The following is a 16,402-nucleotide window of genomic DNA, read 5'->3' on the forward strand; positions in this document are numbered from 1 at the left end:
TTTTTTAGTAAGGCACTTTCTAATATTCTAAAGCTCTAATCAATTACTTAATACTTGCATCTCAAAAACAAATTTGGCACATGATGTGGCTGTTTGTAATAATATATTGCAAGCCCTAAAAAAATGTAAATAATTATTAATGATTTATACAGTAATAATTTACAGTATTTTAATGTGTATAAGGAATCTTGACTTTCTGGGCTTAAAATTTAAAAAAAAAATTTTCATCAAAGATATTTTTTATTAATCATAGAAACCATTAAATACCTCATCACTCTCATCCGATACATCACAATCAGCTACAATCAACTAGTTCATTATCATCAGAATCAATCCCATCATAAATTGCAAGGAATTGAGTGTAATTTGTTAATATATATAATACTATTCTTGTGTATATGAAATCCTCCCTACTTTTGAGGTCCAGTTTTCGGCAAAAAAGGGTTCCTTATACATGTTAAAATACAGTAATTTTTAATCTGGTAATTTCCTATGATCCTACCTCATACTTTTAGTTTCAAGTGAATTTTCACATCACTTATCACACATTCCCTCCAGTTATCATTTTTTTATCTGCACTGACTGTTGTTACTATGTACTCACTATATACAATATATTGTATATGCCACTATATACGATATAGTGAATTCTTATAGCGCAGTAGCAAATCTGTGTGAGCTGAAACATTTTCGACATACGTGGCTGCACACGAATGCAGCATAATGGGACCATTGCATTACATTAATAAAGTACCATATTTGACAACAAAATATTATTTTTACACAAGAGTTTCCAAGCAAGCATCTAGGTCAAGTTTCAATATTAAAGTACATTAAAAACATTGCTCATGAACTCAATATCTTATTTTTAATAGCTAATTCAATATAGTGACTCAACCAGAATAGATCTAATAGATAATAAATAAGTCTTTCACAAAAATAAAAATAAGATAAGATATTAATTGTGTGTGAGGAAAAAATAATTTCCCCAAAAAACTATACACTGATTATTCTTGTAGCAATATTTAAATTATTCATAAAGCTACAATCAATTTATATATTCCAAGTAAATTACCAATATTTTTGTTTTGAAAGTTCTAAACCAGGGATCTTCAACACATGGTCAGCAGGCCACTTTTGACCCATCAAGCTTTTTGAAAACATGGTTAGTATAACCAAGTGGCTTGCTTGTATAATTAAAATTTCAAATATTGCCCACACTGTGTCAATGGTTGACGGCACCTGTTCTAATCAGATTTAATATTTACACAAGTTTAACTTGTAAAACTTGTGTAAACATTAACCCTCTTATTAAATATTGTTAATAATATAATTCACCAATGAACTAATTTAAAATAAGATGCATAACTCAGTTTCTCCACTAAAACAGTCACTAAACAATACAAACACCGAGAAGAGACTATAAAAAAATAAAACTTAAAATTGATATATATATAGCTGCCAGAATAAATCTACAAAATGCAACCAACCTTAATGTATAATTAATATGATAATTTTAATCTCCCCTCTTAAAAAATTTTTGAATGAAGTCTAAAAGAAAGTTTTTAAGTTACAATGTTATGGCGTCACCGTTTTTGTGTGTGTTCATCTGCATGTATTTGATAAGCAATATATAAGAACATCATTGTCAAGTCATTTAATAGAATGAATTGAAAATTTTATAGTCAATGCGTTGATACTATAAATAATATTATAGAATAAAATTGTCACCTTAGTGAAGATCATAGCCAGAATTTTTGTCAAAGTAATTAAATTCGGCCAAAAAATAAAATTTTATTTTCTGTTAGGTTTTCAGTATTTTCAGATTACCATGTTAAAAGAAAATCAAATTGTTTTAGTCAATTATTATATCACAGCTATCAGCCCATAATTTTTTGCGACTAGATATTTCTCTAGACAGTTATAAATGATAGTTTAATTTATTTATTATGTAAAATTGCAGACAAAAAATGGACACTTCACCAAAACAAATGTAAACTAATAGTTAAGTTTCTTTGCCATGAAATTATGAACTACAAATCCCAAATACAAATATATATATGTTTAATTGAAAAACAAAATTCTCTCTAAAGAGCACTAGCCAACTAAAGGGCTAAATTCTTACAAATTTCCAAAAAGCTAGCAATGGCTTTAACTCTAAGCAAGAAACTAAAAAGCTTATCTTTAAACTAAAATCTTTTATTATCACAAAAATTAGAACTTCATTTATACAAAAATTGACACATTTTTAAGAAAAATAAAATTTAATTAGTCGATTGGTCGATGCTTTTCGGCTCTACAATTGAGAGCCGTCATCAGGACCTCATAGTCAGAATTCACACAAATGAGTCGTGGAGGGTTGATGTTTATGTCTGGTTGTCCGCAGAGTTCGCCTTTCTATTTGCTGCGTCCGAGTGGTCTTTGAATGTGAATTGGGGCGCCATCTGTTGCAAAGTGTTGAAAACTCTGTTTCGACTGAGGTTAAAAGCCTGTCCAAGCTGACGAAATAGGTGGCATGTTCCTTCCATCATTAACGAGGAAATCCTGGCATGTTCTGATGAAGTATCCCTCGAGAAAATTCAGTTCAGAATTATGTGTTGCTTTTTTAAAAACAGATGCTTTATCAAAATCAAAATTATGTGAATGTTGCCAACAGTGTTGAACAATAGCCAAATTATTTGTCTGTCCCTTCTCAACATGATTTCTGTGTTCGAGAACTCGAATATTCAGATTTCTCCTAGTTTGGCGAATACACCCATTTTTGCAATTCTTGCATGGGATGAAGTAGATACCAGATTCTTTGGAGGGTGAGATAGGATCTTTGAGTTGGGAAAAGGTGAGTTCATTTGTTGGCTGGAATATTTTATGCAAGTCCATACAATATTGTATGGAAGAAATTAGTATGGATTAAATTTTAAAAAAGCAACACATAATTCCGAACTGAATTTTCTCAAGAGATACTTCATCAGAACATGCCAGGATTTCCTCGTTAATGATGGAAGGAACATGCCACCTATTTCGTCAGCTTGGACAGGCTTTTAACCTCAGTCGAGACAGAGTTTTCAACACTTTGCAACAGATGGCACCCCAATTCAATTCCAAAGCCCACTCGGACACAGCAAATACAAGGGTGAACATCACCCCTCCACGACTCATTTGTGTGAATTCTGACCACGGGGTCCTGATGACGGCTCTCCATTGTAGAGCCGAAACGCATCAACCATTCGACCAATCAAATTTTATTCGTCTTAAAAACGTGTAAATTTTTGTATAAACAAAATTTTTTAATTGCTTATCTTATATAACAAATTCATCTAATGATCACAAAGTTTCAATTGATAAAAAATAAGTCAGCTGAATTATTTAGATGAAAAATTAATCAGATTTAAATTGTATCTGCCAAAACTGTGGAAAATGAAAATACAAGCAGATATACACAAATTTTCTTGCCTTGCACTTTACTTCAATAATGCTTTCAGCATAGAGTGAATATCTAATAAAAAATATCAAAGATTAAATTTTAATCAATATTAAAGAATGCTTCAAAAATATAAATTTTTTTATATATACATTCTATACCTACATTTTCAACTGGCAGAAGCCACATCAAGACAGTATCAGAATAACAAATTTAATAACAAAGTAACTACAATAATAATGCTAGTCACATTTTTTATGGACTAACTGGTTGTAATAGTCATTCAAACATACCAAAATATGCTTTCTCAACTTCTCAACACATTATAAGAAAAAAATATGTTATTTTCAATTTTTATGAAAACAACACTGCAAGAAAATAGTAATGAAGAAATAAAAAAAATGTTTAGAATGAAAACTAAGCAAAATACATTTACAGTTTTTGGCATTTTGAAACCCTAACCTATCATATTATTCCACGTATGAGGTATGGTCATCTTTCACTCTCTTTATTTTTTATAAGTGTTTCTACAACTATACAAACTAATTTAAAATTCACAGTATATATACAATAAGGTTCAACTTTTATTCATTTAATCAAAACTGAACATACTTTGATATAAATCATTAGTTTTTGGAGGTATTACCACTGTTTACAAAAACATGTGGAACAGTCATATGTAATACAAATTATATTATGAGGAAAAACGAGATTCTGACTCAATCCCTTCAATAACTTTTGAAATTAAAACATGAATGACTAGGTAATATTTTTACATAACTATACACTTTATCCGTGTTTAGGCAAATGGTTTAATATACATGGTCCCTTTACTCTATATATACATTTCAATTCCAGAGGTTGCATTTTTTTCTTCTAAAAGACAGATTCTTAATAGGATTCCTAATCCCTAAAGGTAAGTATTTAAAGATTAGAAATGAATCAATAAATAATGTATATCAACGTAAATACCATAAATTTTTATACATAGCACACATGGGCTATTCATGAAAATTGTTTTTTTTCGTTTGTTTTTTACATGCTGAGGGCAATATAACAATGCAGGCAAAACAGTAATAATATTTTTATTCCAAAATCAGTGAGAAATTTCCATCCAATTCAACTTTTACTTATCCTTCACTCACAAACAGGTTTAAAAGTAAAGTTCAGCCCCCCCCCCCTCCCCGCATCCTGAAATAGATATCCCAGGCTGGGGTCTTTCGCATGCTCCTAGGCAAAAAAATTTGAAGAATTAATTTCCAGTAAATTTACAATGCTAACAAATAATAACATCCCCTGTCAATTTAACTTATCTAAGAGGCCTTAACCCTTTAAGTGGCATTGATGAGATATCTCGCCTCCTTAAAGTCTCTTATTTTAGCACTGACAAGCCCAGATGTTTTGTAAAGTTGATTTCTCAATGGAACACTTTTTTCTATACCCCTCTCACTACCCTCAATATTCACAAAGTGAAAAAAAATTCATGGTAAATTTTTTAAAAGAAAATTAGTTTACATAAAGTTTTTTTTAACAAAGTTTTATTTTTGGAGAAATCAAAATATACACATATATGTATATATTGCCATACACACCACACTTTTAAAACTGTAGACATGGCTTGTCCAGAAATTAATATATAAAGGTAATAAGAAAAAAAAAATTCTTTTAAAAGAAAAATAGCACTGTAGAAAAGTCATCAACAGTGACAAATATTTGTGCTTGCTCTCCAGCTTCCTATAAAAACTATAATTTTTTAAAGACCAGTAACACAAAAATATTTTCACTCTTCAATTAAAAGGTACATTAGTGCTGGTCAAATTTTAAAAAGAAAAATTAATACTAGTGTGAAACATTTTTTCACACAGTTTCTCACTGTGAATTTGACATTAGAATCTGACCAGAGAATGACATCTTAGAATTACACTTCTAAATGACAATATTTAGTTCATTAATATAGTTCATATTTTAATATGTATTTTCAACCAAAAAGATCAAACTTTAAATCACAAAAATTTTAATTTATCATGAACTACATAAAAATGCAACCCTCTGGAAATACAAGAAAAAACAAACAGCTGAGAACTTGTGTATGTGATGCCTTTTCTTCACATTTCATTAACAGAAACTTCATTCATTGTCCTTTTCCTAATGGCACAAATCTGATTTATCAAAACTTCATTAAATGACTTGCTTCCACTCATTCACAGCATTAAAGAAACATAATATAAAAATTATTTCACAAAACAGAAATGAAATTTATACATAAGCAGAGTTATAGAGTTACTTAATTTCAGAAAGCTCATACAATAAATCAGCTTGTATATCCAAACTGTTTGATAATTCTCTGCGATTGTTAAAGTATCAAGTCACAAAACTGTAACAGGAATTGTTTTTTCTTTCTCTAACCCTGTTATTTCTTCAAGATCAGCTGCATCAGAAGTCAATGCCCTACTTTTCTTCCCATAGCCTCGCCCTTTTTGTTCACTCCATTTGCAGTAACAAAATATAGCAATGCTTATTAAAGACAAAATTAATACTGTAATGATAGTGCTCACAATTGCAGCCACAGGTATAGGTTTAACACCTGCACATAAAAAAAAATAAATGAATTAAAATCTACAGAAAATACTTTTACAAAGGAAACAATGCAAACATTAAAATTATTATATTATTTTAAAGAACTTAAACAATCTAAAGATCTAACTTTTTGGCAATAGCTGTATACAGGGTGATTATAAAAAAAACTATCCCGACATATGGGCCCCTAACTATCATACCATTCACAGAAACTGAATGAAATTTTGGCATAAGGTATTTTGATGTATGCGCTGAAGAATGATATGGAAAACAACAGTGTCACTCTAACAGTTACGGTTACAGTGAGAAAATTTCGAAAATATCAAATGGCAACACCAAGTTTTTTGTATTGGAATGTGATCTCCATTGTGAAAAACCCTAAATAGCGTTCGAACGGCAACTGTAACATGAAAATCACCGGCGGTAGATAAGCTAAAAGTGAGGACAACCAATAAGGACAGAGAAGCAGCATAAAATAAAGCATTTTATTGTCTTTCACAAATTTTCCACATGAGCTTGTGGAGGACTAATCAGGCTGGGATCTCAGCCGAAGAAACGGTGTGACGAATGAAACGAACATTAATGCTCTGGTGCACAGCAAAGTCCTTTTTACTTTTTTCTTGCCTAGCTCCGGGGATTTTCGTGCTACAGGTGCCATTCCAATGCTATTTAGTGTTTTTCAGTATGGAGATCGCATTCCAATCCAAAAAACTTGGTGTTGCCATTTGATATTTTTGAAATTTTCTCACTGTAACCGTAACTGTTAGAGTGACACTGTTGTTTTCCATATCATTCTTGAGCGCATACCTCAAAATACCTTATGCCAAAATTTCATTCAGTTTCTGTGAATGGTATGATAGTTAGGGGCCCATATGTCGGGATATTTTTTTTATAATCACCCCGTATATGCTTGTGCCATTAGTTTCCTTCCTTAACCGTTTAAAGGCCAAACTATGAACAAAGTGAATTATTGTTTTGAAATTTTTAATTCAAGATCCTTTTACATGCTTATAGATAGATCAACTTTGAAATTGGACTAAAAAAATTGTTTTCTATGTTTTTCACAATGTTCCGTAAATGGAACATTGGCGCTTGGAGAGTGGTGAAAGTGGAAACTCTATCACCTATATTCTGACGATTATTCTTTTCTAGAGTACAGTTATACCACAAAATTTTCTGCTTTCTACTACAAATTCAAATCTACAACTCATACCGGTTTTTTCAACACAAAAATGAGTGCAGAAAATTCAATTTTTTTCTAATGTCTGTGATAAAAGAAGAAAAACACCTTTCGTTGACCCATTTGTCATATTGGTAACATTTATAAAGTGTTTTTATGGCAAACCACACACAGTTCTTGCGTCACTGGCACAATATAATGGGCATCAGATGACCTGGCATCTTTTTTTCAGTTGACAACATGGACCTGGATGAATGGTTAACCCCTCCTTCATTCATAGAAGGTTCATTGTCACTTTTCTTTGGAATTCCAAATGTGAAATATGATACACTTCTCGCAACTATGAATGAATTTTCCTAAATATGCTATAATGGTCATATACAGTCCATGATGGTCATATGGCACATCTTTTTCTAATAGAATTCACAGTTGTGGTTTTGATTGGGTTCTTGAAAGAATTTTATCCCATGCAATAGTTTTTTTTTTTGGATTGCTCAAAACGTTCTTGCCTTTTTTTAAAATTTTCATGAGATGAGTATTGTGCTTACGTTTTGATCCAGTTTTCTCTCTCTGCCATAAATCTTCTAAAGAACACGCTGCAGGAGTTTCTAACACCTCGTCCTCGTTGTTGAAAATATATCTACCATTCCACATACATCAGTTGGAACTTTTGTCACTAGATCATTTTTCACCCACATCCTCTTCTTCATCCGTGATGTTTGCAGGTTCATTAGCTGGTAATTGGTGTATATTTACATCTACTATTTCTGAATCTGAGAACGTTTCTAAATATCCTACAGGTTCTCTAATGTATAAGATATGTTTTTGACACAGTTACACTCAGCTAAATGCAACAAGACTATCTATGATTGCCGATCTCGGTTGGATTAGTCTGCGTTTTACAAAAACATGCACTCCTAAAACTGCAAGAATAAAAAAGTACTAACCCAATGTAAACTATCCACCCCAGAAAGCACATTCCTCTGTGTCATATTACCCAAAATTCACCACTATACACATGTCAAATGATGACACCACCTTGTGGTTCAAATGGGAAAATTGAAGCAGTGCGCTGCACATTAGACCGGGATTACACAATAAAAGTTTTGTAAAAATGCCTTTATAAAACTTGAAAAATACAACCAATAAGCTGATCGGTACATTTGCTCGACTGTAACCGACAAGCTTATTGGTTGTATTTTTAAAGTTTTATAAAAGGCCTCTCATAAAACTCTTATAGTGTAATTCTGGCCTTAGACATCCCTAGAACTCCACTCTTTTGAAAGGCTAATGTTCCATAAATGGAACATGTATTTTTGACTGCATGTAGCTTATTCACGTGTAACAGTACAAAGAAATATTTAAAGTTTATTAGATTTTAAGATATTTTCATGATTTTTAAGCTTGTGGTGTTCATGTTGATGCAGCCCCTTACACATTAGTTTTTATTTGAAAGAGAAAAAATAATTTTTATATATTTGCACTCTGAAATGCAATGAAAAAAAACATTTTTTAGAGATCCCATTTTTCTTTGGTCAACCAAAAATTATTCTATGAAATAGATTAGGATATTTTTCCCACCTCCTAAATGCTAATCATATTCCACTACCTCACTTTCATTTGTTTTGCTTTCTTCAAAACCATTTGTTGAAATATGTGCCAGTACGATCAAAAGCCAGTATATACAAAATGTATATGGTGCTTTTTGTTGTTTCTTTTTTTTGCATACCAGCTGAATTCCACAAGTATGCAATTAAAAGTATTCAAAAATAACTTAAGGCTGTGGAGGAAAAGAAAGGATACTTCAAAGAACAGAGATGAAGTCAAATTTCTCTATTTTTTTTTCTCAAGAACTTATATAAACACTCAGAACTTTTAGGTTGACTAAACTGTTAAGAGGTATGTATGATTCAGAAGTTGTGTTCAAATGTGATAGAAGATGGATCCTGTACTGCTTGTATCAATGAAGTAGAAGTCCAAGAAAGGATAGAAAATCATCGCTTCACTGTGAGGTCGATGACAAATGCAGAATTAACACAGAAAAAAATGTGTCAAATTTTAAATGAAGACTAGAAGGAGAAAACACTTCCAAATATTTTTTTTACATTTTTTGTGTGAAGATGAATCTATATGTTCAAAATATGCAAAAGGACATTTTTAAAATTGTGTAAAAAAATTCTTGAATTTGATTGAAGCAGAAAATAAAATATGACATTTATGTTGTGATCCTACAAATAAATGCCAGGATGCTGAACTAAAGTCAACACCAAAAAAAAATAATAATAAATAAAAATTTCCTTCAAATATCAAAAAAGAAGGCAATGTAAGTGTGTTTTCTTGGAAGCAAAGGAATTATTCACAATGAACTTTTTCCTGTGGGAGGGGGTGTTAACTATTACTGCAATCTTTTATTTGAGCATTCTGAAATGCCTATGCTTTCTTCGTCAGATACAAGTACTCAACACCTAGCAATTGGTATCCATGCAGTTATTTTCTATTCCCAAAATTAAAGTTGCTATTGAAAGCTACTATCAAAAATTATAGTGAATTGAAATCCAAAAATAAAAAAATGAATTTTAAAGAAGTCATAATGAATTACTTACATATTGGAAGTTTCTCGACATTCCATTTCCCCGTAGGTAAGCATATCAAGTATTTTTGGCCTCTTATTTCATAGCCATCCTCACAACTATATGTAACATTGTTGCCTGCAGAGAATCCAGTTATAACTTTTTTTCCATTCCGAATTTCCCCGGGATCATCACAGGAGCTTCCTACCAGATTATATAGATTCAATTCATGAAAAATAAAATATATTGCTCAGAGGTGTCGACATAAAGAAAACATTGGGGGGGGGAAGCTGCTGGTCATCCCCATATATACAGGACTCAAGCATGTACACAGGAGATAGAAGGCGACATTGATTTACAGAAATTATTGGGGAGGGGGCTCAGATGACCTCAGCCCCTAGGTTCTGGCACCTACGATACTGCTTCAACAACCACAATTCTCAAGTTATTCTTCCTGGGCAGACAATAACAATTTTACAAGGTAACAGGCTTATATCCCTTATATAGGACATTATATACAGGGTGTTAACAAACTGTTTAGGAAAAATTTGGAGGGTGGTGATATTACCCATCAAGACAAACAATATTTATAATGTAACCTACAGTCAGGGTTGGCAAGTTTTGATGCATGGCAGTTTTTGATGATTAAACTGTCACATCAAAAACCTCAAATATTGCTTTTAAATACAAAAATTCCCATTGGAAATACACACGTTAATTGCATGTGATGTTTAAAATGACTTATGTTATACAAAGAATAAATATACTTAATATGATTGTAAAATAATTTTATACAGAATTATTTTGCGAAATGTTTTTCTTCTCACAAAATATACAATTTGAATAGAGCATAGCATAAAAGCTGAAGGAAAAACTATGGAACTATTTGATATTCTTCAATTCCAGATGATTCTTGACCTTCTAAAATTTCTTCAACTGCTTACACGTGTATTGATATAAATCACATGATGTACTCTTTTCATAACAAAAAGGTGTTTAAAAATGTCATACATGTAATGGTGATTTCTGTTATTACTAAATTATCTAGATAATCACTGATACTTAAAATAATATCCTTATTGTGCATAACAATAAAATATATCTAGCAATCAAAATACTAAATTGTAGGACTAATATGTCTTTTATTTACAGTGCTGGCTTGTATATGGTGCTTAAGAAACTCCTGTAACTTATTCTTAGTGCAAAAGTAAGAATAACTAAGTTTGACTATGATATGGTATATTTAATGGCATTTATATAATGCAATGTTTTTCCAATTGAAGATGTATTTAAATGTGCAAAACAATACTTTGGGTATATCTAGTCCTGCCAGGTCTTGCTTTGATTGAAAATACTTTTTAAAACTCTGAATTTATACATTATACAACCTAAGCTAAGAAATTTTTAGGTGAGAATAAATTAATTTAATTAGTGTATTGACAGATGCTGCGCAAAAACTTTTAATATGGAATAAAATTTTGGGATGATCAGAAAATTTTAAATATTGAAATACATATTTTATACACAGTAATTATAATTCAAAATATAATACACTTTAATCTACCTGAAAGTGTTTTTTTATTTAATATATCTATCAGTTAAAAAAAAAACTATTTGACAACATTGACAATAAGTTTTTCACTGTTTCAATACTGTGTTTCTGAGGTCAAAAACTTAACTCTGATCACTTATCACACATATTTTGAATAAACAGCTATATTTGATTAAGTAAATTGAACAAAGATAATTAATAGTTTAGATAAAATGAACCATGAAATTAAGTGTTATTTGTTCTAGAATCTGCGCGTCAAAAAATTCATTGGTATTTTATTTTAATTATTGTAATAAATTAGTGTTTAAAAATGAAACATTGTAATATGCAAAAAGGTAAGTCTTCATTATGCACTTATTCTGTTCAAAACATTATCCAAAAGCATTTATTTAGGTTTTTGATGGTTTTCAACTGTTTTTGACATCAAAAACCCAACCTTGCCTACAGTCGCACTCCACTCAGAAAAGCGAAACTTAAAAACATGTCCAACAAGCATATGTCCTCACTTTTTGATGTCATTTCTGTTCTGCTGTAGAAATTTGTGTTCTAGAAAATTGTTCTCTTCTTGATGGGTGCTATCAACCCCTCCAATTTTTTACACCCTGTCTTGATGAATGCTAATATCCCTCCAATTTTTTACACCCTGTATATATTAACTATGCAATGTAAGATATTAAAACGATTTTTCTTGAAGTCACTGAATTGTTCATTTTGTGTCAGAGATTATTGCAAGACATCTTTAAACACTTTGAGCGGTTTTTAAAAAATTTTCCTGATATAACTTCCACATTAGAAATCATTAAGCCTTCTAGAAATTGCCACCCATTTTCAAGAATTTTTTTCCAATTACAAGCGGATAAATGCTTCTCCCCCAAAAAAAACAAAAAACAACAGTAACAATGAAAAACAAGGAAGAGGAAAAAAATAAAGTTTTCCGATTTATGCTGTATACAATAATACTATATTACCTTGAAGAGAAAAGAAAAACATTGTCTCTCTCCTCTCCTGTTATCAGAATTTGAGCAAAAGCTAATTCCACCCACTGGCAGTCGATTGACAAGGTGGAGGTAACGGAAAACGTTATCAGAAGAAAACTCTCGACAGTATATGGGCTTGAGGGGTTATCATTTTGAGAAAATTTAAAGAACTCGCCATCGTAAGGGTTAAAAAATTCTTTGGTGCACAGCTTGTTAAAATTTGAAATGACATTGTATAACATTTTTTGTGAATTGAATCAGAAATTTTTGAATTAAACAATAAACATAGTATATAAAATAGTATCCTAACTGGGTACAGTGATACCTCAGCTTAAAAATCTTTTGGCAAGATTTTTCTACCATTTTTCAGACTCGCTAACAAACGTTTCAGTTTATATGGAAGCACACACTAACATAACTGTGTTGTGAACTAAATGTTCATACCAATCATCAGAATTACTGTCACTTGAGCTTGATTAAACTATGTCTGCTTTGAATCACTTTTCAGATATATGTATCTTTATTTCCCTTTCAGAAGGTTTTTCAAGCCATTTCATGTAAAATGAAAGATTAAGGTATGAGAAAAATGTATTTAAAAAGAACCTAGACTCTCATTATTCTCGTTTCATACCTTAAGACTTGGTATCAACTGGTAATTCTAGCATTTTATCTTTTCCATCTGCATGTATGATACAGAGAAATGTGCTGACCACATCATATACGGACACCTATGACCCCAATAGGATTGTGTACATAGTGTGAATCAAAAAGAACTGCAGTATTTCATCGTCCCTTAAATTCTCTTTTATCTAATTGTGAAGCTGTTCATTCCAACCTTTGGTCAATTTTATATTTTTCATAGTGCTACTTGTGTTTTATAAAACGAATCAAATTTTGGACAGTACCTAGAACGGATACAACAATTTTTCACAGATACCTATGGGAAATCACATTTTGGTTAACAAGCGTGATTCCGACATTAACTATATCCATTAGCTAGGATATCACTGAACATATATATTGATAAATTAAAATATTACCATTCATTGGAAATGTTGTTCCTACAGTTGGAGTTGTGAGTGTAAACAAATGAGTTCTTGTTACATCTACTTCAGATTCTGTATTCACAACAGCAGTAGGGTCACCTGAAATATGAAAATCATTTCAAAGAAAGTATAAAAGAATAAGTTTAAAATTAACACAAGATATTATAAGCATAGACATAATATGGCACATCAAAAAGGTTTGGTGAAGTTTTTTTTTAATTTCAAAATGATCTCCACCAGACATAATAAATTGTTTATAATATTCACAAAGCTCTTAAAAGCTATGGGGAAAACTATCATTAGCAACTCTTTTTCAGTATCACTGTCTTACACAGTGATCCTCAAAGTGTGCATCACTGCTTCTAAGGGTGTCATCAATCTTAGTCAGGAATGTCATGGCGATCTGGCAACACTGATGTATGCCTGTTCAGTGCTTTGAAGTGGTTTATTTCTGGAAGTTTTGTTTGTTTTCATTAAATTTGAGAAGCCACTGAGAGCGTTTTCATGGCAAGGGAGCCACAAATGGCAAAAGTTTGACAAACACTATATAACCACTACTAACATATTGAAAAATAATAGCATTTACAAAAATTTTATATAAGAAATCTGGCTAGTCACACAGGCTTTAATCTCTGAATGAATGTATGCCAGAACACTGCAACCAGGCTTATCCTACACTGCCGAGATCTCTTCCAGCCTAACTTTGTAGCATAGTCTGGAACAAGGCTGTAATCTCTGAAATGTTCTGTCCATTATTGCTTACCCCAAATGTAATATTCTGCATGCACAAATGTTCATTACTGTACATACCCAAACTTTTATCTATGAACCTTGTTTAGGACAATGGAAAGGTAGAAATTGAGACTACAGTAACTTAAAGATAGCCGCTGTGGTGGTCATAGTAGAGGACTCGCATCACAAGGATCCAGGTTGGAACCCCATCGTCGCAACAGTGGCGGTCAGCTGAAGTTGGTTTTCTGTGGTTCCTAACTTAACAGTGCGAATGCGAGCCGGTCTCTCCTGTTAAAAAGTCTTGCCACAGAGAGCAACAGGACTAAAACGATAAAATTATTCAGTCATAGTGAGAAAAATTGGTGGCAGATTTCAACACTACACATAACAAGCATTACACAGAAACAAACTTCACGTCAGGTTCACAACACATACACACACATTCCAACATGTACCAATTCGTTAGAAGTTCCACAGAGGAATACGGACGAGGTGCATTTATGGTTTAATAGCAGTAACTTAAAGATATACACTATGTTTCCAAAAGTCTGTGTCCTTTTGGAATTTAGGCATTTTCGCGAATTTCTAGAAAAATACTGGTTGAATCGTTCTTAAATTTCGGTCATATATATCTTACATTGATACTCACCATTTTCAAGTGAAATTGAAAAAATTTGGTACATTTAGGGGACCAGTGGAAAACTAAATAAGAAAAAAAATGTTTTTGATCAACCCTGTATCAAAAATGACTTGCAACTTCAGAAAATATTGTACTAACTTTGTGCAATACTTTTGTGCATTTTTGTGAGAACACCATGTATATTCACAAAAATATAAATGTTTTCTATAAAAATTCTGATTTTAATCACATATTTGCTTATAACTTGCTGAGTTTTCAACCAATTTTTACGAAATTCACAGAAAACATCATGCTAAACATTAGACATACTGTACAGGAACTTAAAATGTGACAAATCATTATTCAATAAGTTAAGAGTATTTTTAATAAATAATTATTAATTCTGCATGTGCAAGAAATACAAATTGAAATTTGCATAATTTGATTGTGAGATATATAGTAGAACTTGTGAAAATTCCAGCTGAATATCATGAAAATTTAGAAAGATATATGCGATATTGTGAGCTATAATTTCAAAATTTGCTGAAAGCAACTGAATAATAAGGGATTTTCCACAAATTGATACACTATTATTTTCTGCTACTTGATTATTTCGAGGATAAGCCCACAGCCTTATACGAATGAGTGAAGATGCGTATCTGATATGCTATGTAAGAGAATTGTTTTAGCATAACACGTGTGTATGATATCAAAGTAAACAAACTGAAGTCAGAAATGAAATAACAGCAAATAATCGTATACCAATTATGGAAAATTCCTTATTATTCAATTACTTTCAGCTAGTTTAAAAATTACAGCTTGCAATATCACATATATTTTTCTGAATTTTCATGATATTCTACTGGAATTCTCACATAAACTGCAATATATATCTGACAATCAAATTGCGAAAAATAAAATAAAAATTTCTTTCACATGCACAATTTATAATTATTTAATAAAAATACTCATAACTCATTGAAAAATGATTTGTCACGTTTTAAATTTCTGTATGGTATGTCTCATGTATAGTGTCATGTTTTCCGTAAATTTCGTAAAAATTGGTTAAAGCTCGGCGTGTTATAAGCGAAAATCATGTGCACATTGAGTGCAAAAAAATTGCACATTGAATGTTCAAATCAGTAATTGGTGAAACCCTCCCTGGTGGTGATGCATGCTTGTATACGTTAATGTAAGGAGTGATAAAGCTTCCTAATCTCATCTTGAGATACATTCTGCCAGGCATTCATCAATTGTTGCTCCAGATTTGAACATTTTTAGGTGCTCAAATACAGCAGTCTACCATGTCCCATACATGTTTGATTGACAAAAAGTCTTGTGACCTTATGGAGACAGTCCAGAGATAAGTAAACCGTATTTGGCCTGGCATTATGTTGTTGGAAAATTGTCCCAGGATGACATGCCATGAAGGGTAACGTGGCCGGCTGCAAGAAGTCATCAACATATTGTTATACTCTTAAAGTTGTACACAGGAGGACTAGAGGCAGCCTGCTGTCATAAGAGATAGCACCATCACACCAGGGATAATGGCTGTATGCCTCTGTAAAACAAAGGCTGATTGAGACTGTTGGCCAAAGCCCCTCCACACACGATGGTCATCTGCTCCAAGATTGAAACAGGATTCATTGCTAAACACTATGTGATGTCAGTATGCTGGCAGCCATGATGATAGGCAATGACACCACTCTAGACAAATCTGCCGATGTTGTGG

General features: G+C 31.8%; 1 protein-coding gene across 2 annotated transcripts in view; it reads right to left on the reverse strand.

Moving 5' to 3' along the window:
* Positions 1-4,963: 4,963 nt before the first annotated feature.
* The window catches only part of LOC149085615 (protein lev-9-like), a 45,981-nt gene continuing 34,542 nt past the window's right edge, over positions 4,964-16,402 (reverse strand). The window contains exons 8-10 of one of the 2 annotated variants that reach the window (XM_089233757.1): positions 13,314-13,418; positions 9,778-9,948; positions 4,964-6,001 (exon numbers count right to left, since the gene is read on the reverse strand). In XM_089233757.1, coding sequence (XP_089089883.1) covers positions 5,784-6,001; positions 9,778-9,948; positions 13,314-13,418 — 494 coding nt within the window. In that variant the 3' untranslated portion in view covers positions 4,964-5,783. The remainder of the gene's footprint in view (positions 6,002-9,777; positions 9,949-13,313; positions 13,419-16,402) is intronic. The other variant, XM_089233758.1, reaches the window with a different exon arrangement.

This window comes from Pholcus phalangioides, unplaced genomic scaffold, assembly GCF_987345545.1.
Source record: "Pholcus phalangioides strain wild (caught in Gottingen) unplaced genomic scaffold, Ppha-v1.0 ptg000007l_1, whole genome shotgun sequence".
NCBI lineage: Eukaryota > Metazoa > Arthropoda > Arachnida > Araneae > Pholcidae > Pholcus > Pholcus phalangioides.